Genomic DNA, 21,712 nt, shown 5'->3' on the forward strand with positions numbered 1-21,712 from the left:
CCCATTATTTACAATTGGTGTTAAATTAATTTCTCTCACTTACTTGGTGGTGGTTCCATATACTTGGCAAAAACTAAAGGGCAACAGGGCGGGAAGGTCTTTTACCTATTCGTCTGATTGTGTTTTAATAGATTGAGGAACCAATCATCTTTCATGTGGCTATCCTGGAAGATTTCTGGAAAGACCGCTACAAGGACCTGGTGGTAATCTTCTCTTGAAATAGGAATATCTCTGCTAATACAAGCGAACTGGCAGCCCTAATATGTAGTACGCAGTATAAATGTTAAATACAATTTTTTTTTCTATAAATCATGAAATCAAAACTGAACAAATATTTTTGTGGGTTTTAACGTAGAATTTTATTGAAAAATTAAAACTGCATTGCATATCATTTTAATAGTTAAACATTTCTCTTCACAGGATAGCAAGAGTTCATTGATCACACCACAACCGTATCTCTCACCTACCACACATACTGTGCCCTGACAGAACCAAATATGGCAGTGTAACTATTGCTACGATCCCTGACGTACCTCCTGAGACAACATGGACTTCTGTCTGTTATCAGCTTGTAAATGCACCTCCGTTTACATGGATACTCCCCGTTTTCCAACACATTGGTTTAAATGCCAAAAAGGAGCAAGTTTGTTACCCTGACTAGTCATTAGTGGAAACTCGGGTATTTTTTGTGGATACACCACAATTATTGCCATGCCCAACATCTTCCTATGTAAAGGGAAATATAAAAACCTGTAACTGCTGAAATTAAGCAAGTTCTTCATTTCACAAAAAAAAATATTTACCTTATAAAATAGTATATAACTGGCCTTAATACTTAAAGTATTCATAAAGGCAACACTTTTCTTTTAACTTTAGGTAAAGTAGAGAGGGATTATAACACCTGTCAGGTTTTGGCTGCCTGTGCCCCCTGTATAGAGATTCACCATCTGTATTTGTCCTGTTTACCGTTATCACCAAGAGTAAAAGTGAAAGAAAAACCCAAATTCTGGGCTGTCACCAGGACAGGAATAGAGTGGAAATCTTCCAATGAAGACACCAGTTCTGGTGACAACCAGAGATTCTCTCACTTAGGAGGGATTCTTCTCACTTCCTGTTTTGGCTATAGCACAGAAAGTGTAGTGAGATCTCCCTAATGGGACACAAATGGCAAACAAAAACTGGCAAGGGTTTTCATACTCCCTTACTCTATCCAAAATGAGAAAAAAGTTTTGCCTTTAGCTGTACTTTAACATGTGCTACAGAAACCAACACACCCAGAGTCGTTTATCTGCTTGCGTCAGCTTTAGGCTTCATTCACACTAGTGCGACTTGCCGTGCGATTTTGGATACATAGAAACCTCTACCGTGCACCGCAAGTGCAGTTGATCCAGAGCTTAGTAAATTAGGTAAAGCTTCACTTTGCAAAGAATACCCAATCACATGTAAGGAAAATTAAAACAACAGCGTTTTTGCTTGCACATGATTGGATGATAGAATTTAGCAGAGCTTCCGCTCATTTCAGAGTTTCTCCTCAGATCTGGAGCAACAGCACAGTATATTTGCCTTTAGTAAATCAACTCCACAATGTCACATGACAGGTCGCAGCCCATTTATTTCAATGTTACCCGTTGCAATCATTGTGATTAAAGTTGCAGCGACTTTAAAAAAAGGTTCCTGCGCTACTTTGATGTGACTTTCTTGAGACTTGAGTGCTATAGAGTGTAAAGTCACACTGCAAAATCGCACTGGAAATTGTATGACTTTGGAGATACACTAGTGTGAACCAAGCCTTATTTGTTTTAAGCCCATAGGAGTACAACAGCCAACAATACAGGCCAGTTTTAGGACAAGCATGGGCTGGGCCAGAGTGGTTTCTGGGCCATGCATATACATATGATTTATAACATTCAGCTGAAAGCAGTATTAAACCCAAAAGTGTAAAGATTACAGCTTGCCAATTATTAGATGTGGCACTGCATTCGTTTTCAGTAACACGCTTCCTGTATTAGAGTGTCCCCACTCTGGATGAAGGAGCACAGGGGTAACTCTGGACAGCAGCATTGTCAGTTGAGGGGGAGGGGAGTGTTATATGTACTAGCAGATTTAGATACACTAACAAATTGAAGCCAAACTCCAGCTCAAACTGAAGTTACACATGAATAAATGAAAGCTGATCATTGTATGCACCTCTGTCAATGGAAATTGGTTTGTCTCAACTCTCTTAACTGGCACATTTGCAGGAGAGCTTGTCATTTTGAAAAACTGCATACTTACTGCCTGGATCACCAGGTGAAAAGAAAAGAAAGAAGGCCTAAAAAAGAAAAACGGATGCTGACATCACATCTAAGAATTGGCAAGCTGCAGTACAATAAATGCCTGCTTTTGGGTTTAATACCACTTGAACTAATGCCTTTTGCTGTTTTATAAGGGAAATATTTAGAAATATTATATGTTAAAGAAAACTTGTACTGAAAGAAATAAAGGGGCGGCTTTTAAGCCTGTTCACGTTTTATAAATGCACCATATATGACAAGTTGGTCAGTATTTGTGCCATTTTGCCATTCGCACCCAGTAATTTTGAATGTAATGGACAACAGAAGTTCTTCCTACAGGCATTTTTTTACATGGGGCCCACCTTTGTGCATTTTCAAAACTCAGTAGGAACCACTAATATTAAAGTATAACTAAAGGCAAACTTCTTTTTATTTTACTTTTGGATGAAGTGGAGATTAAACCATCTGTTTTTATTGCCGTCTGTGCCCTTGTTAGGGCCTCTCTATTTGTCCTGTTTACCATTATCATCGAAAGTGAAAGTAAATGAAACCCCAAATTTTGAGTTGTCCCCAGAAAAGGGGAAATTTTCCAATGGGGATACTTGTTCTGGTGACCTTGGGGTCCCCAAGGAATTTACTTAATTTGTAGAGATTTTCTCACTTCCTGTTTTGGCTATGGGACAGGAAGTGAAGGCAAATCTTCCCAATGGGACACAGATGGCAAAAAATAAACTAACAGGAGTTATAACCTCCTCTTACTCTATCCAAAATGAAAAACAAAAGTTTTGCCTATAGCTCTACTCATGGTAATATTACAGGTTTAAATAGATATCATAGGCCCAAATCAGCTGCTTCTACAGCTTGTAGATGATACATATACTGTACATAGAAAAGAATATTCTGTCAGGATCTGGGCTGGCTGTAGGGTTTTGGTAGATATTTGTCAATCTGTACATATCTCTACACATTTCCATTTGGACTCATGGCCCTCAAGTTGCCCCCACTTCCCCCCAATCATCCAAGGGTGTTCATAACTGAGCCCTCTTGGAAACTGGGGATCTGTAATTCATTAAGGCAAAAATGACAGTGCAGTAAGCCATACCAACTAATCAAAGTTCAATCTGATTACACTAAACTGTGATCTGATTGGCTTCTTTGGGTTACTGCACGTTACACATCATCACAGCTCTTTAAACTGATTTATCAAATAATCCAGCATATTTTAGCACCCCACCAATGATAACAACATTCTAAAATACTTATATATATATATATATATTTTGATTTTGCTTCTTTATCATCATTAAATAGTTGTTACAGACTGATCAATCCACAGAAACAAAACAAAAAAGAAATCATATTGTATTACTTTTTTCTACATTGGCACTTAATCTGTACAAGTTTTATTGTTTATACGTATAGAACCACTGTGTGCTTTCATCTAACAGGAAATTACTGAGCTCTGTATGAATGAGAATGTAACAAATTATTTTGACAAGATACAGAACGACTGACGCACGATTGTCACTACCAGTGAAACTTCAGGAGACATTTGACACTTGTGAATTTACAACACACAACACAATTTGATGTGAGGAAGGCTATGCAATGGTAAAAACAGGATGATCGCGAAACCTTCCATTAATATTGTTTGTAATCAGACTGTAAAATGGCAGTCAAATGATTGTACCAAAAATTTAGTTTGGATTTATATGTATTGCCCATTAAGAATAAAAAAGGTGTTAAAAATCATGTTACAAGAAAAATTAAATTCATCTCCATTAGTTATATGGTATCATCTACCATTAGACAAGGTATATGTGGGCAAATTTCAAAACTATACATAGTTGTAAAAACATAGGAAAGTGGAAACAGTGAAAAAATCAACAAAGTACACTAAAATGACAATAAACTAAAATAACATCTATGAATATGAATCTGTTTATTGAATTATAGACCAATTTCTGCTTTTGCTTTCTGTACACATTTAATTTCAAAGAACTAGTGTTAGTGGGCCTCATTTATCAATGTGTCTTAAGGTGCTCAGACACATTACAGTCTAGTTGTACAATTTATCCAATTGATTGATCCAACTGAAGAAATTTTGAGGTGAACATGGTGTTCTCTTTATTTATGTCTTATAGGCATTTGTATATTGCTTTGTATTGCTTCCAAGTTTGGCTGAATCTAAAAACCAGCAATAAGGCAAGACAGGTTTTTTTTTTTTAAGGTTTAAAACTGTGCAAAATATAACATTTCATTTTTAGTCATTATCATTTCTCATATTTTCATATAATTTCTAATAATTTGTACTTAAACATTAAGTGAATTGAAAAGTAGCTGAATAGGATCTTCAGTGACAACAGTTTCTTTTCAATGACTTCTCAGTTGAAATATATGATGAAACTTTACCGATAGATACAAATTGATGCATGTGCAACTAGCATTAGAAAAGAATTGTCTGATATTCAGACTTGCCTACCAATCAGCTTCTTCATTTCCTTCTCAGTGCAGTTTTGGAGAGGAAGAATTTGATCAATTAATATGAGTACAAGGGTCTCATTTACAATTCCTTCCTCAGACAGACTGACAAATGAGGCACATAGAGTTTTAATTGTTAAGTCTATCTTTCAGCTGGAGGCACCAGTCTACTTCAGTGCAAGATACCACTGCAGTAGTGTCATGCACTGAATGAAGCAGAAATGAGAACTCAAATATGTGCACTAAAGATTCCTGGCCTTCACAGATTGATCATAACCTAGCGACTCTGGTGACTCAATGGGGAGGTTTAACAAAGAAACCTGTCAGTGAAAAATATACACAAACAGATAAAACTATTAGTGTTGTAAATTACACTCATATGAAAAAATATACAAATGGGATTGTACATATCTTGTGATTGGTAAATAAAAACAATAGTGAGAAAAAATAATGGTGATCCTTTCTAAACCTCCCCATTGCACTCAAGGTGATTATTATATTGTTTATTCAGTAAAGCCATGTGCAAAGTGCTATTTGCCACAGCAACCTATTCAAATTAACTTATTGGTCAGCTGATGTCAGTCAGAATAAATCTAGTTGATTGCTAGTCATAATTGCTCTTGCTCTTTGCACTGCCTTGAGTAGGCCTAGGAATAAAAACAGTGGTTTGGTATTATGTCTTGCTGTATACAGCTTTCTTAACCAAATACTTTTTTGTAACTCTGTTGAAAAGTTTGCTACCTGGGGATCCTACCAGTAATATCACTCCCTGGGAATGCTGCAGCTGATTGCAAGGCAGTAGCTTAGTGCTGTCAGCCTGCTGAGTGCACTCATTCCTTTAGCCATTGGGTTGCCTATCTGATAGATAGGACAGGCAACCCAACAGCCAACTGAAGGAGTGCACATGGCAGGCTGACAACTGTGAGACAGTGGCTTAGCGTTGTCAGTCTGCAGCAGGAAGTGCTGTTCTAAGCAGGAATTCCAGATGAGAAACTTTGCAACAGAGTTCCAAAAAACAATTTCTTAAGAAAACTGTATACAGTGAGACACAACACCAAACAAACTGAAAAATAGTTTTTTTTTAGTTTAGATTGCCTCGAGGCCCCCAACTTTAATTCCTATGTCATTGCAACCAAGAAACATAATTTTTACCCTGATAACCATTTTGAATGCAGAAAGTCTTAACAAAGTCAAAAAGTTGATATTTTTAGTGTGGAACCTTAGTGTGAGTACATGTCTGTTATTCAAAGGCAAACAAATAAAATACATTCTAAATTATTGGTTTGAATTGATCCAGCTAGCTGGAAAAAAATAAATGAATGTTATTCAATGCTGATGGTTATAAAGTGCTAGGGTAGTAAATATATATATATATTTATGAGCCTACATACTAGATTTTTCAAAGGGGGGCATTATGTCAAATTACTTACCCCCTTCATGCAAATGGGCATGAATAAGAGCTAAATCTTAGTACCCTTTGATAAATCTAGGTATATATTTAATATTTCCAAACTACATTTTAGGGCACTAGATTATAGATACAGGATCAACTATATGTTTTTTTTAAGTTTTCTTTGGCTCACAAAGACACAAAATTACAATAAACATTATTTAGAACTTACCTCAATAATATATACTATATATATTTATATATATATATAAATAGAATACAATACAAATGGAAGAAAATACAAGACACCTCTTTAACATGGTAAATCTCTGCATATAAATAAGCAAGAATCTTCATCATACCTAAGTTCTAACAGTTAAATTGCTGTAAAACTATGACATTTATTCCCAGCTCACAAAATTGTCTGACAATAATGTACACAATCTACACAAAATAATTCCTAGAAATACAGCAAGAATATACCTGTTACAAGGACTGTGCTACTATGACCCCCAAGATACTAAGACGGGGATACACAACTACTTACTGGTTAACGCTTTTCAAACTGGTTAGGTTATAGGGAAACAGTTTTGAGGAGTTTAAATGCTGCAAGGCAGGATTCCATCCATTTGGACTACTTTATTGAGTCTACTTGCATATAGATGGGTTTACCCAGCAAGGCAAGTGAAACCCAGCAAATAGTAATGGTAATGTAAAAGACAGTACCATCCAACAACTATTGAGACTTCTCTTCATGTTGACTAGTTCACTGTACCTGGATTATTGAAAGATGGTTTCTGATTTAACTTGTATAACATCACTTACCTTTATTGCATTATTGTATTTCTGGATACATCATGACTGATATATATATGGGTATACTTGTAAAAAAACATGACAAAAGAGTTAGCTAACCCATGTGGACAACTGAATGGATACAAATATAACATAATGGGATAACACAATTCCCCCACCAGCCTGAAGTAAGTTCAAATATATTTTTACATATAAGCTGTAGCACCTTATGTATGATATTTCTGTGCTCCATGATGCTCATACAGAACTTTTGTACAAGCGACTTTTAGGACTTGCAAGCCACAAAGCAGCATAGACCCAGTAACAAGCAAATATTCCCTAAGCCCTGTTACAAAACAGCTGTTGGTGTTGTTAGCAACATTCCTACCAAAGCTTAACCACAAAGCTATATTAAGGGCTAATATGTAAAATTGTAATGGACACTTACATTTTCAAAAGAAATTAAGCAATTCTGCTTCCAGGACAAACTGATAAGGATATTGATATCTCAATAACTTGACTTGGGAAAAGTCATATTTAATAATCCTCCCCCACTTCCCTGCCAGCCAATGCAGCATATCATTTATCATATTTAAAACTAATATTTAAACCTAATAGTCAATGCCCTCCTTTCTGCTTAACCTTCCTAGAATTCCACAATCTCATATGAGTACAAGTATTTCCCACCTATATTTCTGTTGACTCACATCCATTCTCCGTAGGTCCTGCCTTTGAGGGGTCTTATAATAGAGATTGTCTCAAAAACATTGGAATAGTTGTAAGGAGTTTGACTGCCATTCATCAATCTAGAAATCCTGCCCTGCCAGCATTTACATTTATAGGGAATGGTCTACGTTACCTATGTCAAGGGCCGGCCCTGTACATACTGCAAATATTTACACACAGACATACAAGTGGTTACAGATTACAACAGTTACAGTTACTGTGGTTTTGTATGCTTCTGACAACCTTAACAAATACATGTATATAGGGATTCACTGTACACAAGTTAGATAATATTGTTTGTGTTTGAATGATGTACATATACTGTTCTGTATTCTACATTTGTTAAGGTGCCAGAGGAGAACCGTACTGAGGGGATCGTTTTAAGATTTCAGTTCTGTTTTCATTCACAAAAAAATATATATATAACTAGTAGTCAAACAACTAGGAAGTGGGATAGTTTTCTCCAGTACAGGGAGGGTTCACTGTACATGGCACAACTTTTACAATTCTTGCCCAAGTCTCTCAATTTCATCCACCAAAAAGTCGATGTCAGATTTGGTGGCTGCTGCATTTGAGATGACCATCCGGAAGAAGTTGGCTTTGTCCCCTTGTGGTTGATATCCGACCATTGTTGTTCCTGACTCCATCATGAAAGCTTTTATCTTTGGAGCAACCTAAAACATATAACAAAAAATGTCACACACAGATTTTGGGCATACGTAAAGACAATGCACTGAGAATAAAACATTTAGACATTACAGATCATTTGTATGAGGAGCTTTCATGTTAAAGACTTTCAGTATCAAATAGGACAATGTCCATTCATACTGTCATGGCTCTGTATTCTGACAGCAACAGTATGGCCATGGGTGGAATTCCATTACTTAGCTTTTTATTCTCCACCATAACTGGCTCCTAGAATCAAAGTGGAAAGTAAAGGACTTCATGTTCCACTTGGTTTATTTATACTGGAGAAAGAGGGTAGGATCCATTTGTTGTTTTAATTCCCTTCTTAGTCATGAGAGAGAAGAGGTCATAACAGAATAAATAGTATTTGCTTGTCACTCTCTATGCCCACTTCTAGATATCTCTGTTGGAGAATTTGCTTGCTAAAGTGACACCTACTACATACCTATAATAGACCTGAAGTTTACTTTTAATGGACTCCAATCACCAAATTGAAAGTGTAAAGTCCCATTTACCTGCTGACTGCCTCAAAGGGTGGCATATCAGACTCCTGAAGGTATGCATACTAAAAAGAAGTATCTGAACCTGATAACTCATGGATAATGGGGGGGGGGGGTCATCATGTGTGGGGTCTAGACACAGCAAAGTTTGTATTGGCGACATATGTGTGAAGCTGTGTTACAGCAGTGTTTTTGTCAACTCTGGTCAAGGACGAACACCTATGTATGATCTCAATTTTATTTAATTTTCTTTGATTTAATTTCAGCTCTGAGGAAGAGAGGGCACCCTCAAAATGCATCAGTGTCTGCAGTATGCTGTGTATAATGATATACTTTTATCTTTTGAATAAATGGTGACTTGGTTAACACACTGGGCTTGTGAGCCCTCATTTGCTTTTCACAGGTAGTGCTTATGGATTACCCCTGTCTGAGGACGGCAGCAAGGCTTAGTGGATACAAGAGAAATGGTGCTATATCTATGGATTAGTGATACCTGAAGTAGAGAATGTCTTCCCTCAATATTGGTTCCACACTTGAGCACAGAAGATTGTTAATGGTATTGTTTACTAATTGGATGTTTCAACAACAAGAACGCTTTGCAGAAAAGCCCAACTTCTATTCACCTAGGAGGTTTTGAAGTTATTGTCCACCATTGTGTGCCCCAAACCCTGTTACATTCTACATGTACAGTGTGTGTTCAGGACATTACGTCTGTGTACGAAAGTCACTTTATGGCAGCATGGTGGCTAAATGGCTAGCCCTTCCACCTGGCAGCATGAGGTCATTGGCTTGAATCCCAACCATGGCACCACCTGCCTGGAGTTTGCATGTTCTCCCTGTGCTTGCCTGGGTTTCCTCCTACACTCCAAACACATGCTGAAACCGTCCTTATTATGTGTATGTATGAATGTGGATTAGGGACCTTAGATTATATGCTCCTTGAGGATCAGGGACTGATGTGAATGTACAATATATTATATGTAAAGCGCTGTGTAAATTGATGGCACTATAAAAATACCTGTAATAAATATATATAATGTTAAAAAGGTAGAGTGGGAACTCTTTATAATGGCCACAGCATGTATGCAGACCCAGAAACTCTAAAACAGAGATATCACCAATAGAAATACCCAATAGACTTAGGAATTTGCCTGGTGGCATACAACTCCAGCACTCTCAATTGTGAATGGACTGAACCATTTCTGCATATTGTGGCAATCTGTCAGTTAATGCCTTCACATATTATTGGTTTAAGAACCACATCTACATCCATACCAACTATGCATTTTAAAGTGGTGTCCACACTGTTACAAATCCCAATACTTTATCACAGATTGGTCAGTTCTCACCTTGTGTAATTTCTCTTGCCTCTCTTCACAATGAGGCATTCCCCGAAGACTTGGGGGGATATACCAGAAGCAAACATTTGTGTGTTCAGGCTGAAAAATATATAGAAGTGTTATAGTTCTACACAAAGTGATATGGAAATACATTGTATTATGGCTCATGCACATGGGCACATTTGCCCATACAGTGTAAACAGCTGGAAATATTTTGATGCCTGGGAGCCAATGGTGTTCCATAAATTGCCCATATGCATGAATGTATGAAGACAGCTATATGAAGGTATGAGGTGCTACTCTTGTATAAAGTGGCACATGCGCTGCACAGATGCAATGTTCTGAACGCAAGCTGTGTGTGTTCGGGACATTACATCTGTGTACGTAAGTCACTTTAAGTAAGTAGCGATGCATAGCTGCATACAGCTGCCTTCACCTATTCATGTTAATGGATGGCTTTATGTGGCACAAGGAGTCCCCAGGTACTTAAATAAACCCCTTTGTTTTTGCTGTATGGTTGAATGTGCCCATGTGCAAGAGCCCTTTGGAGTCAAAAGTATAGACTTTTATAGTAGTCTATGAATATACATTTTAAGGAACATTCCAAAGCATTAAAAATATGTAGTACGGATTTGACATCTTTAACATGCTTATATTTTTTGTTGACTAACCATAAATGTTTTCTAAGATTAAGCAATTGGGCCTAATAAGACAGTCACTGGATTATTAGTCCTTACTGAAATTGCAGGCTATGACCTTTTCTGTTATATTGGGGACATACAGTATTATATATTTAGATGTTACTTGTATGTGCTGTGATTTTTCCTGTTTACTGTAATGTTGAGATACTGACCTCTCCTTTGAAGACCATCTGAAAGTCTTCCCGATTGCTGACCTTTTGGTATAAATATTCTGAGAGCTCCAAACATTTGTTGATCTGTTGTTCAAACCCTACAGTGCCCTGTTTGAAGAAAGAAAGAAATATCAATTCAAAATCCCATTTTTATTTGTCTTAAACTAAACATGCAGAAGCTTGTGGTTTTGTAGAATTATTTTTTTTTAATTTTTATTATTATTATTATTATTATTATGATCATTATAGATTTGTTTCACAGAGAGGATTATTGCCATTAAATGTATTTCAAGCCTTGATCACATGAGCATACTACAGTGTACACCTGTTCAAGGGCCGTATTTGCCCATGCTGGGATGTACAGCTTGTGTCTGAGGCTGTGCAGCTGTCAAATTGGGAACAGGGGTTGTGTCCTAGTTGACACTATCAACTGGTATAAAGCAGCAGCTAAAAGAAGTAGATAATTAAGCAATGAAAGAATCATGTGAACTCTTAATGAACTGAAATTTGGCTTGGACATGGGAAATTTACCTCTAATGGACAAAAAAATCATTCAGAATATTATATTCTTCAACCTCATTATCCAATGTACACAGTTTTACAGTTCTGAGACTAAATTAAACATTTGTTATTATTATTTTATTATAATTTTATTATATACACTAATCAGCTAAAACCTTTTATCACCAACCTAATATTGAGTATTTCCCCCTTTTGCTGCCAGAACAACCCTGACCCTTTGAGGCATGGACTCCATTAAACGTCTGAAGGAATGTTGTGGTATCTGACACAAAGAAGTTAGTAGCAGATCATTTAAGTCCTCTAAGCTGTGAGGTAAGGCCTTCATGGATTAGACTTGTTTTTCCAGCACATTCCACCGGTACTTGATTGGATTGAGATCTGGAGAATTTGGAGGCCATGCCAATACCTCAACATTGTTGTTGTGCTCCTCAAACTATTTTTTAACCATTTTTTTAGTGTGGCAGGGTGCATTATTATGCTGAAAGAGGCCACTGCCATCAGGAAATACCGTTTCCACAAAGGGGTGTACTTGGTCAGTAACAATGTTTAAGTAGGTGGTACATGTTAACGTAACATCCACATAAATGGCAGGACCCAAGGTTTCCCAGCAGAACATTACCCAAAGTATCACACTGCCTCAGCTGACTTGCCTTCTTCCTATAGTGCACCCCATGCTTTCTCTTCCCCAGGTAAGCAATGCACACACACCTGACCATCCACATGATGTAAAAGAAAACATGATTCATCAGACCAGGCCACCTTCTTCTTTTGCTTCATGGTTTAATTCTGATGCTCACATGCAAATTGCAAGTGCTTTTGTCTGCAGACACAGGTCAGCATGGACACCCCAACTGGTCTGCGGCTAAGCAGCCCCATACACAAAAAACTGTGATGCAGAGTATGTTCTGACACCTCCCTATTGGAACCAGCATGAACCTTTTTAGCAATTTGAGCTACAGTAGCTCTTCTATTGGATCAGACTACATGGGCCAGCTTTCACTCCCCATGTGCATCACTGAGCCTTGGCTGCCCAGGACCCTATTGCCGGTTTGCTGGTTTTCCTTCCTTGGAACACTGTTGCTAGGTCCTGACCACTGCAGACAATGGACATCCCAAAATAGCTGCAGTTTTGGAGATCCATTGTTGGATCATCTATCCATTAAAATGTGCCCCTTGTCAAAGTTGCTCAAATCCCTAAGCTTGTCCATTTTTTTCATCTTTCAAAACACCAACGTCATGGATAATATATCCCATCTACTTTCAGATGCCATTGTAAGGAGATAATCAATGTTATTCACGTTACCTGTCAGTAATCACAAAGTTATGGCTGGTTAGTGTGTGTGTGTGTGTATATATATATATATATATATATATATATATATATATATATATACACACACACTATATTGCCAAAAGTATTGGGACACCTGCCTTTACAAGCAAATAAACTTTAATTGCATGCCAGTCTTAGTCCGTAGGGTTCAATATTGAGTTGGCAGCTATAACAGCTTCAACTCCTCTGGGAAGGCCATCCACAAGGTTTAGGAGTGTGTCTATGGGAATGTTTGACCTTTCTTCCAGAAGGTCAGGCACTGATGTTGGACGAGTAGGCCTGGCTTGCAGTCTCCAATCTATTTGATCCCAAAGGTGTTCTATTGGGTTTAGGTCAGGATTCTGTGCAGGCCAATCAAGTTCCTCCACCCCAACCTCGCTCATCCATGTCTTTATGGACCCTGCTTTGTGCACTGGTGTGCAGTCATGGTGGAACAGGAAGGAGCCATCCCCAAACTATTCCCACAAAGTTGGGAGCATGAAATTGTCTAAAATGTCTTGGTATGCTAACATCTTAAGAGTTCCCTTCACTTGAACTAAGGGGCCAACACCAACCCCTGAAAAACAATCCCACACCATAATCCCCCTCCACCAAACTTTACACTTGGCACAATGCAGTCAGGAAAGTACCGTTTTCCTGGCAACTGGGTACAGTTAGCTTGCCTGCCACTATATGGCTCTGTTACCATTATTGTATGTTAATAGAAAACTGTAATCAGCTGTTATCTCCTCAATTGGAAATATATATATGTATATATATATATGTATAGATGCATATATATATATATATATATATATATATACAGTACTGTATATACTTGTATACTGTATATAGGTATATAGTGTCAGTCAGAAGAGATTCTGGATGTCAAGTATATATCCCTTTATTTTTTGGAAGTGTGCTCTTTAAAGCTGACCTCCAGCCACAGAAACATTCCACTAAATATATTCCTACGCTTATAGCCACAAATGACATACATTCACTTTGTGTTCATCAAATGATTTTGAATACTCAAATATTACCTTGTAAAAGTAACAGTGACATAATCAGTTAGTGAACCTAGACTGTGTAATGAGCAGAGAGCTGTGACCAGGACCTAGCAGGTTCCACCCACTATAAGCCACTTGTGGAAAAGTACAGGAGGGGGTGGAGACAAGACCAATCACCATGCACAAGCAGAGAGAGCAGCAGTGACTGGTCTTTTTTACAGGAAGCTCCTGCCAAAGAGGCAAAGTTTAACACTGAATTACTGCACAGATCTGGAAGACATACACAAAACACACCAAGATACAAGTAAGAATACACATGCCTGTTGTATTTAAACAATATTTGTTTGGCCTGGAATTCTAGGAACGAATGGAGAGTTAATCAATGGGAAAGATGAAAAAGATTAAGTCATTGGATTAGGTGTGTGTGAGCTGCCACAGGGTTTAGTATACTGTGTATTTGGACTTTTGTTTGCTGTATGAACATTATATGGCTGAAATAAGCCAGTATTTGTGTTTAGGACTTTATTAAATATTACGTTCACCTTAAGTAAAATGTTACACTTGTATTCAGGGCATAACAACTAATGCAGAAGCCTTGGACCCCTCTGTTCTCCCCTTGTGACAGCAGGCTGGGGACCCTCTCCTAAAAACAGCGTGACTGTGCAAGGATCTGCCCCCCCCAGCAATGTCATTAATTCACAGAGATCTGTAAATGAATGAACAACAAGTCCCATCTGCCACCGTGGCAGAAGGCTTGTAGTTCTCAGTGAATGACCAGGGCACTCATCAGCGCGCTTGTGGTTTACTGACACTTCATACAGCTGTGTAGCTGTCTGCCCATATTGTGGAGCAATGCTTTGCAGGAAAAAAATTTTGTGTATACTTTTTTATATGCAAAATCATGTGTATTTACAGTATTATATATTTTTTTTTTTTTACAAAAGGTGAACTTAGCCTTTGGATTGCCATAAGAAGTCTGCTAAAATAACAATAATTTTGCAACAAACATTTGCATGTCCTGTGCCCCAACTAAACCCCCGAAAATCACTTTACATACCTTTGCTTTCCACATGAGCCAGAATTTAAATATATCTACATGGCGACCACATTGTATTGCTTTATCTCCTGTGTCATATGATATGTCGTACTGCTTGTCTTGTTGAAAAAGATATCCTGCGCACATCTGATTGCATCCTTGAAGAATACCCTGGTGAATTTGAAAAAATAAAATTGTTAGTATTATTAATTTGGTTCACATTGTAATCAAGTAAGCTACTACCGGTAATTATTTTAGGTAAAGAAAAACCTAGAGAGTAGTCATCTTCGATAACCATGAAAAGTGTTACAAATGTGTTTTGTAATCAGAGTAAACACAGATACTATGTTGTATATACAGTAAAGTTGTTTTATGTATTTTGAGACTCTGTTATAGGTTGTCCTATTTGCAAGAAACACGTAAAAAAAAGGTGCTTGCATCATTTTAAAAATTGCATTGCGCCAAAGTGCATGGTACTGCGTAACCATGCGTCTAGGCATGCGTGAGTGCGCACACATTAGCAAGTTGCGCAGGGTGCCATTCAGAACCAATGGCACTATCACGCATCTTTACAGGAGCAGTGCGTTTTTGTGTATTGCAGGAAATTATGCAATTTTTCCTGCGTTCCCACAATGCAACAAGTGTGAACAAAGTCTTATAAGCCAAAGTTTGTTGACTTTAATTGTGTTATTTATTTAATCAAACTAACAAAACATTGTCAAATGTCAGAAATGGTCCAACCCGAATATTAGAGCCTTGTTTATTTTACGTTTATATGAGTACAGTAATTTCTTATCAGCAGTAATCAGAGCCTCAGATGTCACCTGAAGTCTGACAGTTGCTCGTCTGTCACACTTCATAAAGAGTGTCTATGAGAATTTTTAGAATTTTGTCATGCTTCTTGTTGAAAACAGATACATATATTTGGGGCGAGCACCTTCATTGGTTATGTCAGTGTTTCTCAACTCCAGTCCTCATGGACCCCCAACAGGTCATGTTTTCAGGATTTCCCTCAGATGAAACAGCTGTGGTAATTACTAAGGCAGTGAAACTGATCAAATCACCTGTGCAAAATAATGGAAATCCTGAAAACATGACCTGTTAGGGGTCCATGAGGACTGGAGTTGAGAAACACTGGGTTATGTGGAGGTGCACTGAGGCCACACCATTCTTGTTCAGCTGAGATTCCTCTCTTCCACTGTAGCTGTCACACAAATAGCCAGCGGCTGAAGAGTTTTGTAGCTTGGTGGATAGAGCCTGATGAAGATTTGGAGCCACCAGTTTTTTCATTATGTAAGCTCCTCTTGTTATTGACAGCAGGCAGTGGGTGGAACCATAGCCAATATACAGTCTGCTATTGGCTATGGAATCTGCCCACTGTCTACTGTCAATCACAAGGAGATAGTGGACCTCTGAAGGGGAAACTAGTCCTTCAGCTTCAATATCAGGCTCTGGCTGCCATCAAAGCCTCTAGCTTTTAGGAGACTATTAGCTATGAAGACAACAGCATTCTTGATAACCAGTGACAGGTAAAGAGGAGAGAGGTTAGTAGCAGCAAATAGGCCAAATTGATACACAGCATACAGAGATAGGCACTCTGTCTGTCTCTGTATGCCAACTTAATGTTGGTCTGTTTTTAATCCCCCCCCCCCCCCCGTTGTCTCCCATTTTCTGTGTGAGGTATGTAAGGTTTGACGTCAGGTGACTCTAACACTGTCAGGTTCAGATAGAGTAAGTACAGCTGAATACAAGAGAAACACATAGCTGCATAAGAACAAGTGTGATTAGTTACAGCTATCCATTAGTCCTCTTAATATTTCATTACAGGCAGGTTTATGAGGCATTTCTCTGTGCTTCTAGGTAGGACTGTAATCCATTAACATATTATACAGCCTTCCTGGGGTCCAGTGTCCAGGCTGAGGCTGCAGAAGGTTTGCAGACAGAGCAACACATGAACCAAAGAACATACTAATCTGCATTTTTTGCTCAGTCTCATTCACAGGACCTTCCAGAGAAATATGAGTGCCAAGACAAAAACTAGAGAAGCTCGGCAGCATTCCCTGATTTAAGGGCATCATTTTCATATTCTGAAATGGTTCATTTGAAACATATTTTAAGTTATTACTGTTTCACACCACTTAGCATTTTACCTTTTCTTTTATGAGAATTGCAGAACATTGAAGTAATACACCCATCATTTTGTGAGGATTCCATGTGACAGAGTCAGCTCTAGAGTAGAGAAGAGACATGAGCACAAGTTATAGTAAGTACATGTCTGAGTCCTTTATTATACACTAATAAAGAAATAAAGGGTATACATTAAAAAAATGTTTTTTTGTTAATGTTTCAGTAAAAGAAAAAACAAAAAAGGAAAACAAATCAAGCAAAACAGCAATACTTCACATCAAATCTGGTCAAACAAGAGACATTAGGTACAGAAGAAATCCCTGGAACTATGGGGTTAATCTAGATGGGATTATTGGGATATCTAGACCAATCAGCCGTAGGGAAAAGCCTAGAAATCTGAAAGAGTATTTTAAGAGAGGAGGTAGTCATAGAGGTCCAGGGGATCTGTGGGATTTTCTCCCTATACACAAGGTTATGGAGGCCTTCATAAGATAAAACCACAGCATTGTCCCCTGATGGGGGAAACCAGTCATCAACAGAAAAAAAATGAAAAATAGGGACGTTAACCCCTGCTGGTTTCAGTGGAAGAGGAAGACTTTCCAGTGACACTTGGGGAATCTGCGCGTTCCAAGGAAAGAAGCTTCAGATTGAGTTGATGCATTTGAAGTAACTTGCATGTGATAAAGAGGGGGGAGTACTAAAACATACAGTAATATACTCAAAAATAGCATTTTTAGAAGACCACCTCTCCCCAAAAGACCTAAGGGCAGGTTGAAAGAATAAATTCACCTTTGGGAATATGTTACAATCTTCCACCCGTTTTTAGGGTGGAACATGCAACATGTTCCCATAGCCCCAGCCTTTGCAGCATTTCTTCACATCTGCCTAAAACGTTTGCACAGTACTGTATCTATAAATGCAATGTATTACCTTGTAAGTAAAAATACTGTTTAGAACTTTTGCGGTTCACATATTCTTCAGAAAACAAAAAAACAATATATGCAGGAGGGCGGCACCACTATTCACTTTTCTGTCTGCCGTTAGCATGCTCATATGAATGAGCCTCATCGTACAGATGAGGTTTTCTCTGTGCAGAAAAGGCAATGCTATGCAATGCAAACAAATGATTGGCTCACAGAGTTGGGAGCTCTCAGCTTGATATGTGGTGTACAAGTGATTATAAGCGCTTATAAAAAAAATGTATTTTAGGTAATTATAGCAGTAATATTTAAAGTCACAATGAATGATTTCTGAATGAATACCCAAGGGATGCATTTTTCATTTGTTGGGAGTTCTCCATTTAACCAACAGTAGCTAATACAATACATTTCAACATTAGCCCCTATTTAAAGCAGTAGTAAACACCACTTGGACACTTGTACCTACAGGTAAATGTAGAGTAAAGCTTACCTAAAGGTACAAGGAATATCTCCTAAACGTGCACTGTTTAGACGATATTCAGTATTTCTGACATCACTGGTGCATGCACTCTGAAGGGACAGCATAAGTATTCTCTATGCTGCAGCTGTGACTCCCGCATGCATGAGCAGGAGTGACGTTATCGCACCTAGGCCATTCGAATGGGCCCGCAAACCTGGAAGGAAGACCAGGGGAAGATGGAAGCCCATTCAGTGGTGACTGTGTGCCTCTGGAGGGCTATGTTTTAAGGTAAAGCTTTCATAATGTGCTAGTATGCCATGCAAAAAATCTGAAATGCCTTTATCCTTAAAACTAACCCTCCTAACCCTCTTACATATAGTTACATAGTTAGTCTGGCTGAAAAAAGACAAAAGTCCATCCAGTTCAACCATAGAAAAAAAAAAAAGTCATAATCCCGTACCCACAGTTGATCCAGAGGAAGGCAAAAAATAAAACCCAGCAAAACACGATCCAATTTGCTCCTGCTGGGAAAAAAAATCCTTCCTGATCCCCCGAGAGGCAATCGGATATCCCTGGATCAACTTTACATATAAATGTTAGTATCCAGTTATATTCTGTGTATCCAAGAAAAAATCCAGGCCTTTTTTGAAGCAATCCACTGAGCTGGCCAGAACCATCTCTTGAGGAAGTCTATTCCACATTTTCACAGCTCTTACTGTGAAGAAACCTTTCCGTGTTTGGAGATTAAATTTCTTTTCCTCCAGATGTAAAGAGTGCCCCCTTCTCCTCTGCAATGACCTCAGGGTGAATAACTCTACACCGAGTTCACTATATGAACCACGGATGTATTTATACATATTGATCATATCCCCCCTTAATCTCCTCTTCTCAAGAGAGAATAAATTCAGTTCCTCTAATCTTTCCTCATAGCTGAGCTCCTCCATGCCTCGTATCAGTTTAGTTGCCCTTCTCTGTACTTTCTCCAGTTCCCCAATGTTCTTTTTGTGAATTGGTGCCCAAAACTGAACTCTTGTATTGAACTGTATTGTTGCTGTATTGTCTCCCTTATATTGTAAAGCGCTGAGCAAACTGTTGGCGCTATATAAATCCTGTATAATAATAATAATAATAATACAACTAGACATTTTGTGCACATTAGGAAAAATCTAGACCAACTATGTTTTTGCTTCCTTTTGGTATTTATATTTCCCTTGCGCAGTCACGTTTTTATTTTCTGGGTAGCTTAAGGGCTCCTGTAGAAGAAAATTATGATTTGTAAATGAATATACAATGTGTGTATCTTATATAACACAGCACAGCATGTTCTGTCTGTCCCTTGCCTGGGGGGCTCATGCTCTGCTACAATAGACCCCTTGATGGTTATAGCAATAGATGTTCTCTCATTTTTTATTTCAGCAGCCTTATTTTTACTGACGTTTTTGTCAAATTTCAGTGGGGCACGTAAACAGGTCATGTCACAGTGCCTTGTCCGCAGGCAATGGAAAAAGGGCAAGGCAGGAACTTTGGTTCGTTGGTCACTGTCTGATCAATACATGCTAATGAGAAGAGTGATATTACACATGACAGTTTTCTCTCGTTATAGAGAAACAGTCACCACAATGTCCTGAACTCTGGCCAGCACATCTTGTTAGCATATCTGTGTAAAACGTAACCCGTTTCACATCTTCCAGAGGAAATCGTAAAGCGCTGGATCACTGATGATGGATGAACAGAGAACAAAGATATGCCTATTATGTGCTTCAGGGAAGCAGATTTACTTATGCATTCATTTCAATGCCTATGAAATGTTAAAGAAGAATCAGATTTTTTAATGTAGCCAATGTTTTTTTTTCTGCCTGGTAATCAGCAATGGGATGAGTTTTCTGTTGTAAAAGCAGTAGTAAACTAAAAAAAAACAAAATAATGGGCCCCCTGCAAGTTTAGGTCATAATGTACTATTATGCACAGCATACTAATACATAATGACAGACTTACCTGTACAGATAGCCCTCCAGTGTTGCGCTGTCATGGCTCCCTGGTGCAGCCATCTTCACCTGATCTTCCAGGTTCATGAGCTCCAACAGTATGAACGGCCGGAGCTGCAGTGACGTCACTCTCGTGCGAGAGCCCTCGGCTGCGGCATGCAGCTCTGAAGGTTCAGCATACTGTACTGTCCCTTCAAAGTGCATGCGCCAGTGACATCACCGGCTGCATGCTGTGTGAACATATCCTAAATGGTACAAGTTTAGGAGATATTCTATTCTTATTCTAGGCTTAGGTACAACTTACAAAGTGGACTGTATTTTCACCTTAACATTCATATATAGCAGGGGTCTTCAAATATTCTAAGCAAAGGGTCAGTTTATTGTCCTTCAGACTTTGAGGGGGCCAAACTGTGGCCAGGTGGAGTAGAAAAGGCCCCAGTGTCAGTGAGAGAAACAATGCCTCAGGCTTGGTGGTCAGTGTAAGTAAAATAATGACATAGTGCCTGTGGTCAGTAGGAGGATGAATGTTACCCCATCCTTGGTATTGGTGGAAGCAAAAGCACCCCATTGTTGGTGTCAGTGGGAAGAATAGTGCTCCATTGTTGGTGTCAGTGGGAGGAATAGTGACCCGTCAATGGGAGGCATAGTGCCCCATTGTTGAAGTCATCTGGAGAAATTATGCCTTGGGCATTATTGGTGTCAGTGGAAGGAATAGTGACCCACTGTTCACTGTTGAATAGTGGGAATGGGAAGAATTATGTCCCACTGTTGGTGTCAGTGGAAGGAATGATGCCTCATGGTTGACATCAGTAGGAGAAATAGTGCCAGTGGTAGAAATAGTGACCCAAGGGCTGGATAAATACAAGCAAATGGCCACATCTGGCCCATGGGTTGCGATTTGGAGACCACTAATATAGAGAAATATATTGGCAGACTGGACTATCTGCAATACCACATTTCACCAGCAGGTGGGACTGCAGACACAGGCTGAAACTACATGCTGCATGAGATTTGGGCTGTCTGTGTTACTCCAGTTTTTAAGGCAGTTTTATAAAAAGGTTCACAATAACTGTTGAGGCAGTTTTTAAAATACAGAAAGTCCTCTACTTACAAATATTCGAGTTGCAAACTTTCAAAGATGTGAACATGCATTCACGTGCCAAATCATGAAAGTAGCTCACGTGTCTCCCGGACAATGTCACCTATGTGCACCCTCTGCGGTTGTTCTGCTGTGTACTTTACTGTATATACAATAGTGTACATTAGTACAGTGCTGATTTCAAGCCTAGGATGTC

The 21,712-nt window shown here is 38.6% G+C and overlaps 1 protein-coding gene across 2 annotated transcripts in view; it reads right to left on the reverse strand.

Moving 5' to 3' along the window:
- Positions 1 to 334: 334 nt before the first annotated feature.
- Positions 335 to 21,712, reverse strand: part of GAD1 (glutamate decarboxylase 1) — a 115,871-nt gene continuing 94,493 nt past the window's right edge. For both annotated transcript variants that reach the window (XM_089690531.1, XM_089690530.1), the window contains 5 exons: positions 17,076 to 17,154; positions 14,947 to 15,096; positions 11,046 to 11,153; positions 10,202 to 10,291; positions 335 to 8,339 (listed from right to left, as the gene is read on the reverse strand). In XM_089690531.1, coding sequence (XP_089546657.1) covers positions 8,166 to 8,339; positions 10,202 to 10,291; positions 11,046 to 11,153; positions 14,947 to 15,096; positions 17,076 to 17,154 — 601 coding nt within the window. In that variant the 3' untranslated portion in view covers positions 335 to 8,165. The remainder of the gene's footprint in view (positions 8,340 to 10,201; positions 10,292 to 11,045; positions 11,154 to 14,946; positions 15,097 to 17,075; positions 17,155 to 21,712) is intronic.

This window comes from Staurois parvus, unplaced genomic scaffold (assembly GCF_062004578.1).
Source record: "Staurois parvus isolate SC_StPar_1 unplaced genomic scaffold, SC_StPar_1.0 ptg000530l, whole genome shotgun sequence".
Lineage (NCBI taxonomy): Eukaryota > Metazoa > Chordata > Amphibia > Anura > Ranidae > Staurois > Staurois parvus.